At 40.3% G+C, this 10122-nt stretch overlaps 1 protein-coding gene across 6 annotated transcripts in view; it reads left to right on the top strand.

The window, feature by feature from the left end:
* The window catches only part of LOC117948854 (suppressor of tumorigenicity 7 protein homolog), a 52685-nt gene that overhangs the window by 23959 nt on the left and 18604 nt on the right, over positions 1-10122 (top strand). For 2 of the 6 annotated variants that reach the window (XM_034878777.1, XM_034878776.1), the window contains exon 1: positions 48-228. The exons of 2 other annotated variants lie outside the window; for them this stretch is intronic. In XM_034878777.1, the coding sequence (XP_034734668.1) occupies positions 90-228 (139 nt within the window). In that variant the 5' untranslated portion in view covers positions 48-89. Of the gene's footprint in view, positions 1-44; positions 229-10122 lie in introns of those variants that run through there. 2 more of the 6 variants (XM_034878775.1, XM_034878774.1) reach the window with 2 other exon arrangements.

Below are 10122 nucleotides of genomic sequence, written 5' to 3'. Positions count from 1 at the left end.
CCCCCCACCCACCCACACACATACACACACACACACTAATAAATGTGCCCAATGAAAGACTGCTAGCTGCTGCTTAGAATGCTGAACGTATGTGGACAGCCAATGGAGAAACACAATCTTCATTTTTGGTTGCTTTCTCTTTGTTCTTTTGCCAAAGATATTTATTACTTAAAAGGAGGAAAGGCCTATGTATGTGTGGCTCTAGTGAATGTTTTAAGGGAATGGAGGGTAAGTAATGTGAAATGTTGCTTCATTTGGTTCATTGAAGACACACTTGGTGTAGTCAGTAACTGCAACGTAGCTGTGTTTCTGATATTTTCCCTTGCAAATGGCCTTTGTGTTGAGTACAGCAGGTGGCCCTGTACATTTTGTGTTGATATTCATGAGGTAGACAGTTTGCCCAGCGCGTGGGCGAAGGCCTGCTGGCTGTGTGTGTTTGTGTGCTTTCCTCTTCATGTCTTAGTTGTATGTCTTAGTTGTGTGTGTGTGTGTGCGTTTGTACGTGTGTGTGTGTGTGTGTGTGTGTGTGTGTGTGTGTGTGTGTGTGTGTGTGTGTGTGTGTGTGTTTGTGCGTGTGTGTGTGTGTGTGTGTGTGAAGAATACACTAGCTGAAGCAGATATCTGTGTTTACATAGTGGCTTGTTGAGCTGAGCTAGGTTAAGCCTGGGGTAGCGAGAGGGACCGTCATTCAATCTTTGTCTTTATTTTCTGTTGTCCCATATGTTTGTGTTCATTATTTAATTTTGTACTCTATGGTTTTGGAAAATAATTAAAATAATTGTTTGACAGATTGTGTCAGCCTTTGCAGCCTCCCACACATCATTTCAATCAGGACAGACTTTGTTGCAAATATGTATTGTACATATGCATAATATGACATGTACAGAGTCTTTGGAGATTAGACTCCATTGTTGTAGAATCATTTTGAAAGGGGTAGAGAGGCCAAGACATATGTCCCCCGATGGAGCCAAGACAATGATGATGGTGGAGAGGAAGCCCGAATAAAGGCAGGGGACTTAGGATGCCGTGGTTGATGATGACTGGAGGTGGAAGGCGAGAAAAGACAGCTAACAACAACAGAGAGAAGAGATTTAAAGCAGGATGTCTTGCTGTGATTGGATCATGGATTTTGTGGCCAATCTGGTTGGTTTACTGAGAAGTGAATGCCTCTAAACAGCTGAATAGTTTTAGGAAGAGAGTGCGGTGATTGAAGTTATTAAGAGTCTCCCTAAAGTATTTGCGCTAAGCTTCTTTTGAGATGTTGTTGTTTGAAAGAAATACAGCCAGGGAACTGCCTTAGCATCAGCCAGCAAGCAAAGCAAATAAAAGGGTTTCAGTTGCTTTATTGACTTAAATAATACATTATTATAATGCCAAAGAATCTCAGGGCTCCACATGGCAATTTGCATCTTTTGAACAGACATCTAAAAATCAGAAAAAAACAGTGAAAATAAATGAAGAGAACACATATTGGAGAAGAGTTATGCTATTTACTAGGGTCACTAATCAATAGTACAAAACACATTTTTAGCCAGCAAAGACAAAGTTACTCCACTTTCTGGCAGCATCAAAGAAACATTGATAAAGTTCTCTTGGATCATGAATGCTCAGATACTTAGAGTCCAAAATCAAATTAAAGTAAGATCTAATGCTGTCAGTCTCTTCCAAGTGTGTATCTTGTAATTTGGGCAACCCTAAATACACAATCTCTCTTTGAACTCTTGTTTCTGCACATTAGGGAGAAAGAACCAGCTGGGCTCGACATCCATTGTTTGGAAGTATTTCTGCTGACACCAAAAATAGATTTCCAGAATTTTTTAATGAGAGATTTTGAGTTTATCTCTCTCTGTCCTTGGACGACACTCTGTCTCTTTTTTCATTTCTCTCTGTGTTTCTTTCTCATGCACAACATAAATTTGAGGAGCCTAACATTGAGCAGCGCTGGTATTACAGCTAAGGGCGGCTGGGGCTCAGAAGGTAGAGCGTGTCTTCTTTTAATCACAAGGTCGGCGGTTCGGTCTGCATGTCAATTCGTTCTTGAGCTTTACACTGCACCCCAAGTTCCTCCTGATGGCAGGCCAAGTGCCTTGCACGCCAGCTCTGCCACCTTTGGTGTATTACTGTGTGGCTACTTTGAAGAAACTAGAATATAAGACGTGTACATAATTCCACATGTGTTTATTCATAGTTTTGATGCCTTCAGTTATAATCTATAATGTAAATAGTCATGAAAATACAGGAAACTCATTGAATGAGAAGTTGTGTCCAAACTTTTGGCCTGTACTTTATATTTAAAAAAAATACATCCAAAAATGCTTAACAAAACATAAACAGATTTCCCTAACATTAGTTATATGTAGTCATTAATGAGTCCTTATTAAAATAATATGAGGAACATCAAAATATGTTCACGCTCTGATAAGTAAATTGTATAAAAATACAAACTTGTGATATAAAACTTAAAAGTCTCCCAAAACAACAACAAAAATCAAAGAGTTGTCAACAGGGATGTTATAGAGCGCCCTCTGGTGGACAAACTATGCAACACCAACAGTCACCGGCTTGCCGATACATCGGTTGGGCTCTAGTAGAAAGGTGCTGTCTAGCTTAGTGCAGTCACATTTTCCATTTACAATGATGGCTTTTGTTGTTGTTGGTAGTGAACCAAAAAGTCTCACATGCAGGTTTTGTGAGTAGAACTGGACAGTCACCAATGTGTCAACGTTGTTCATAGCTGGTCGTTAAAGCCTGCCTGGTTTACATACACACACACACACACACACGTACAATACACCCAAGAATGCAGTATCTAAATCTAGCTACTGCTGCTGTGATAGATGCTGGATACACTCCGCCTTGCTCAAAGGTCAGCGGAGGTAGTTAGACCCAGACAGGCTCTGCTAGCAGCCCCATCAGTCAGGGCCAGCTCCCTAATCGGCCCTGCCAACAGACATTACAGGGGAAAGCAGCCGAGTCGGTGTGACTTACAACTTGGGTTCGGATTCAGGTGGCCTGCTGGAGCTTTTCTAGTGTTACTCACGCATTGCTTTTTTCACGTTCTTAATGTCTAATAAACTGTTAAGAAGCCGTATGCATTTAGCAATCTCAAAACATGAAAACAGAAACTGTCAAGTACTCAAATTTCACAAGCAAGTAAATACGTAGTTTGCAGCATTACTCGGTTTTACAACACAGTGGCACCATTTGGTGACACTTGCTAATGACAAACATATGAGCATCCATATGTGAGTTATAAAACCACTGAATCGCTGTTTTAAAAGCAGGAATTCAAAAGGAATTCAGTAACTTGTTAGAACAGATGTAGTACAGCTTAATGCTGCTCAGCATAATGTGATGGGCAGTCACATATCCTGCCAGTAATGCTGCAGGATTAAGGTCTTGACTCGGACTTGGCTACCGTATACATTAACGTTGATGTTCTTAAGGCAATTTCTGCATAGCTTTGGCGTTATGCTTTTTCAGCTCTATTAAACGTTTAAGGGGGTGTTCAAAATCAAAATGTATGGCCCCAAAAAACGAGCAAGAAGTGAAACTTCAGTACAGTCCTGATGGTGTTTGTGGGTTGGAGACATGCAGCTAGTGACCGAAAAGGATTTGCACATATTACAGAAGGTTTGTGTTAATTTAAGTCCAATATATATGTATGTAGTTGCCCAGAAAATTTGGCATCTTCTTATAAAAATGGTTACAGTTTCATCTGATGTGGATGTCCTTATTCTACAGCCGTTTTTCCATTACATGGAAAACTACCTGGTACTAGCTGACAGGTACTCTTTTCCAAGCGAGCGGAAGCCATACCATAAGGTGACGTGAAAACCTGCAGACTACTGATTGGTCAGGCAGAATCTTCACTAACCACTGCGTCATCATTGCTAGCGACAGACGGGGGTGTCCTCCCGAAAACAAACCCACCATTTAGATAGTCTAGCCAACGGTGTTTCTTTTGCTTCCTCCAGCTTCTTTTTAAACAAAATGTGTCTTCTGGCTGTAACAGCAACATGCCAAGAATCAAAAACAACACACCTTCTGCATTCTTGTGTGTGTGTTTTGGTGTGGCCACAGCAATCTATTGCAAAATTGCTATGACAACCAGCCCCACTCACCTCATGCATGGGGAGGTAGTAATTCTGCAATGGTAAAAGGAGGACGGGGCACCGCGGTCGAGTGGAGCCGAGCAGAGCTTGTACTAGCAGTGGGTGAGCGCCATTAGTTAATAATTTAGGGCTGTTACTAAGGGTTATTTTTATTGGTCATTAATCTGTTGAGTAATTATTCGATTAAACAGTTTGCAAAAATGTCTGTGTAAATGTCTTGCTTTGTCCATAACCCAAAGCTATTCAGCTTACTGTTAAAGAAGAGTAAAGAAACTAGGATAGTAGGATAGAATACATGATGAAATAGACGCTTCATTAGTTCTCTTTTGTAGTTGAAGGACATAGACCTATGTGCGTGTTTGTGTGACCGTGCATTGATGAGAGCGATCGTATGTTTTGAATGTGTTCGCGTGTGTCTCAGTGTGTTTTTTATCATTCCATTCAGGCCAGCAGTCTGCCACCTTCAGTAAAGGTCACATCCTGTTGTCTCCACTGACATTTAGTCCTCAGTCTGTCTGTCGGAATAAGTACCTTAGAATCATCACATTACCCAGCCAGTGTCGTTCTCTGGCTGCTTCCTTATAGGGCTGCGCAATTAACCGGAATTTCAATACTGATTATAAATTTGGCTCCTAATGATCACAAAAACAGATTAGGTGAAGAGATTACATCTTCCACCTGGCCTGGGAACGCCTCGGGATCCCCCAGTCGGAGCTGGTTGATGTGGCTCGGGAAAGGGAAGTTTGGGGTCCCCTGCTGGAGCTGCTGCCCTCGCGACCCGATTCCCGATAAGCGGATGAATATGGATGGATGGATAATTGTGATTATGATTTTTTATTTTTTTCTTCCTTAATCGAGCCTCCCTACTTACTTACCGATATAAACTCATAGGAGTGGTATCAGCCAAGAACCAGTTTGAATATCGGTCAAGCAGTCAACACTTGTGAATGACAAACTTTTACAAATTACAGGTTCAAAGGGCTTGAAACTGGTTTCAACAGAACAGAAACTTAGTTTTGGCCAATTGGAGGTGGTTTTGCCTGTCACTGTATCTGTGTGACATTCCCCCCCCCCCTCCAAGGTCTGATCCTAGAATCCCCTGTCTCCCAATTAACAAATGGAGTTGGACTTATGCAAGGCCAGGGCTGAAACAATTGGTTGATTAATCAATTAGTTGTTTGAAGTGACAGCTAATTATTTGATTGCAAATTTGATGTAATGAAATGCCCGCTTCTTAAATGTGGGATTTGTTGCTTTTCTGTGTAAATATATAATTTTGGGGGTTTTGTACAAGAAAAGCCATTTGAAAATGTTTCATAAGACTCTTGGAACGTGTGATGGTAATTTTTCACCGTTTTATAGATGTAAAGATTAATTAAAAAAATGATTGACAGATCAATAGATATTGAGTATATTATTAGTTAATATTATTAGTTGCAGCCTTTACAGGCATTTGAGTGATTATCTCATCCTGAGAGAATTACACTTCCAGTGTTTTCAGTCAGAACTGCAACCGACAATCCAACTTTCTCACCCCCTTCCCACCGTGGATCCAGCTGTGCGGATGTAAAAAAAACAAACAGAAAAACCTTAGTGGGTTTTAACATCTCTTTTTATCTTCATTTCTAGAACTTTTGATGTGAACAACAGAGTGCAACACAATGATTGCCTTCCAGGAGAGACTGTCGGAAAATCTGTGCCCCGTATTTAAATAATATCGCATCTCCTTATTAAAGGTGTATTTCCCTCCGCCTTTGAGTGTGGCCATTTGTACCAACCGTAAACACTTTTGTTTTCTAATGTGGTTGGACAAGCTAGTTCAAATCGAGCTTAAGATTTAGTCAGTGACAACAGGACACACATTCACACTGGTTGAAGTAGTGGGCTTCAGTTAAATCAGTTGATTTGAAAACACACAAAGGCCACATATGCTGCGAAATGTCCAGAGAAACAATTCCCTCTCTCCTGCCATTATAAGGTGCTTACATTCTTAGTGGTAATAAGCCCTCTTTTCTTTTCAGTGGCTCAATTGTGTCCGTTTACATGCACACAATATTCCATTATTTGCCCTAATCCCAAAAAAAGACGATACCCAGCCGATACTAAGCCGTTTACGTGGCTAATGGAAGTGAGTATTCCACTAATAGTCCTGTTTACTTGTAGCTGTGAAAAACCGGATTTCTTTCAGAGTACACCAGCGGCTGTGGACTTGTCGGACCGTGTAAACACAGCGTTCCTCTTTCATATCTTCCACCAGCTTCTTGCCTTGACCTGTATCAAATTTTGAAATATTGTCATATTTGGAATAAAAATGGAATATCGGTGTGCATGTAAACATACTGAGTGATGATTGCTTCTTTCCCTGCAAACAAAGATGAGATAGAAACATGTCTCAGTGACCCATGTAGTACATGGCACAAGTACAGCAGAATCGCTTCTATATTCTACGTCTACCTATGTAGTTTAAAGTGCAAGACAAACTATCACAACACAATGAACATCCCTTCCTTGTGTCCATTTACCTTTTCCAGCTTAACATATCCTGGAAAACATTGTGCTGACATGATAGTCTCTGAGACCTGAGCATCGTATTTTGGATCTGCCTTTTCATTCTGTTTCTAAAGTTAATTGTGGGACATGGAGGCTTGATTACATTTTACTTTAATTTAGTTTGAGACTTAGTTGATCGGCAATTGAGAATTACTTGTTATAACTTTACCCGAGGATTATGTAATACAATTACACAAGACCGATGAATGGTTTCTGTCTGTGGGGTTTGTTCCAGGACACCCGGTTAAGACAGGATCTCCTTTTCTAATCAAGCAACCCTACTAACAAGGATTGAAATAGGGCCACAACTAACACGTTTTAATTCATCAGCTGATATTTGTGTTGTTTAATTGTTTACTATGTAAAATGTCTCCAGATGGGGAAACATGGCCATCACGTTTGCAGAGCCCAAGTACGTATTTTTTTAAACTGCTGTTTTTGTGTTTTGCATATGGTCCAAATCCCCATGGTATTCAATTTAAAATAATATAAAAGCAGGAAATCTTTGAGTAATTGTCTAATCCTTCCATCACTAAGAACAGCTATTTGATGCAGATTTTAAAGCTTTGATTGTTTTGGAAATTAAATCTGTTACTTTAGGATTATGGGCCATGCTGCTATATTGTTTCATGTGAATTGACTATGTTAATTAGGGCTACATTTTTTTTTGCCTTAATGAAGTTGAGAGTCTTTTGCCAGCCAGACAGCAGTATCCTCTTATCAGTGCAAGCTGACAGCAGCTGTTAGCCCTGTTTGGCCATGGGCCAATTTGAAAGACCCTTTTCTGCTAGGACGAGAGAGTCCACTTCACAGCAATGAATAGCTGTCCAGCTGCACTTTAACTGTGTGTGTGTGTGTGTGTGTGTGTGTGTGGAGCTGTGTGTGGAGCTGTGTGTGGCCAATAGGCTGGGGTTCATCTGAGTGGAGTTTTTGTCCCACCCTTAGATGTGACTCCCCAGGAATTCACATGGCAACCCATCACCGTCAAATGTAATGGTCTATCAGTCTTGCTTCATTTAATACAGCTAGGAGAATCCTTTCAAAAATAAAATAAACATAAGGTAGATGGGATGCGGTAGTTTTAGATTTGTATTTTTGTCAACAAATCCCATTGAAAGATAGAAACAAACATAGTGTTAGTGCACACTTGTCTGTGGCACTCATCCCCAAGCCCATTGGTTCCTACTGGGATATTTAAAAACTGAACACAAATATTTGTTAAAAATGGATTCAGAAGGATCCAAACCTTCAGCCAAATGTAGGCGGGGAAGGCCACTGTCAGATTACGTCACACATGGGCGGCTATTTTTATAAACGGACATTATAACCTCTCCGGTTTCAAAAATAACATCGTGCACAGCTTTCAGTTTTCAAAAAAGTGTTTATGTACACATACTAGTGTGTATAATATATGCCGTTAATGCCAACAGGAGCATGCCAAACCTGTAGGTGGCAGTGTAACGAGAAGCTCAACATCTACTGACAGCTGACATCCACCTGTACCTTCCAGCTGAAAAGCAGAAAGTGCATTTTGGCAGACCACCAAAGATTGTTGAATGATTATTGAATGTCCCTCTTTATTATTGTTACACAATATACCCATTCTTTTTGGCTGCCATTCCTCTCAGTTATGTGCTAGAGACTTCCTACACGCTGAATGTACAGGTCAACCAGTCAAGCAATTAGACAGTTTAATCATTATCTAAATAGTTTATTTGGGACTAAAAACAGGAATAAATCGTATGGCCTGATGGACTGAAAATGTTCTCTGAGCTGCCAATCTCTATCAACAGTTCATTTCTTAATTGCGGCCATCCTTAGTCACTTAAGCTGGCCTTTTTGTCCCTTGATCTCAGATTTCTGTGATTTATCAGTTTATCAAAGGATGCATTTCCTTAACCTGCATCCAGCTTAACATGACCCATGGTTCGACATTTGGCAAGTTAATCGGCCGGATAGGGGCTGCTGTGCACTCTCCCCTCCGCCACCGGGAGTTAGCTAGTAATATTAGCGTACGCCCAGCTAACGATTTCTGGGAACATTCATTTTTGGTTGCGGTAACGTTCCCTGAAGGTTAGGTTTGGTTGTATTTTGGTTGCTTTTCGGTTGATCAGAAAGTTTCCTTAACGTTCTGGGAATATTAGATTTTGGTTACATCGATCGTCCTCAGAACCTTCCCCTAACGTTATAACCTTTAGAGAACGTTATCCTAATGTTCTTTTTTACAGTCCTCTAACCTTTAAAAAACTTTAACCACCATGACACCAATTTTTTAATTACTTTAAACTGTGCATGAGCAGGAATGAATTATTATACAATAGCAGGAATGAATCAGTCACAGGCAAATTTGATGGATTTAAAACTTTAATATACAATATAAAAAATTACAAAAATATATATACAAGAATCTGATTCAGTTTTATTGGCAATATAGACACATAATAGTGCAAATATGGTGTACGAGATGCATACTGGAAATGAAAGTACCGTATTTTAACATGTGATTTTTTAACAAGTCACACTAGATTATAGTTGCATTTAATAAGAAATGTATTTCACAAAATCCAAGACCAAGGACAGACATTTAGTACACAGACGCGTCGCGGTGGACAGCAGCTCCGGTCTATAGAGGCTGGGAGTGAAGCTGATGGACCGAGGGGTGCGCTAATAATTACTAGCTAACGTTTTAGCTACTATGGTGGTAGCTGGTGTTTCAGGAGCTGTATGGATCAGTCTACGCTGCCAGACCTAATTGATATGGATCATTGACTCGGACGTTGTAGTTCTCCAGTTCACAGATTGGATCTGCTATAACTGGCACTAGAGAATAAATTGTATAGAAACCTTACTTAAATTACAACGGACTGAAGGCAATGTTTTTGTTTTGGTACGTTGAACCTATAATTCTTCACTGCATTTTTAAAAGTGTATTCTATCATATTTTAAAGTCAACGAGAAGACTTGTACTGATTAGAGTATTAGTAGCAGTCTATCTGTAGCTTCTTGCTTGCTGCAGTAGCCAGAGTTAAAGGCTGTTTGCTGAGCTGATAATAGCTAGGCTCCGGAAATTACTACCAGCTACAACTACAAAAGTCAAATGCTGGTAAATTGACTACTGTTACTACTCTATCAGCCTCTCTGCAGCCATTTAGACACCGTCTAGCAAGCATTTATTCCACACCATATGCGTGTTTCTAGGGCAATATTTTGTAAATTGCTTGTGAATAGATTTATTTTAGTGGCCAGGCAAACTCAATTTCCTCTCTGTTTTTCCCCACCACTGTGTATCTTCATCCTGCATGTACTAGGGCTTACCCTGGTCCCCTGGTGCTGTGTAATTTCACATCTGAGCAACAGGGCTCTGCAGGAAATGCTGAACACTGCATGTGGATGCCGTCTTTTAGCACAAAACGTTGACAATGTGTTGTAATCACACATGTCCTTGAATCTCAACGGT

Source organism: Etheostoma cragini, chromosome 8, assembly GCF_013103735.1.
Source record: "Etheostoma cragini isolate CJK2018 chromosome 8, CSU_Ecrag_1.0, whole genome shotgun sequence".
NCBI lineage: Eukaryota > Metazoa > Chordata > Actinopteri > Perciformes > Percidae > Etheostoma > Etheostoma cragini.
This window is presented reverse-complemented; position numbering and strand designations above follow the sequence as displayed.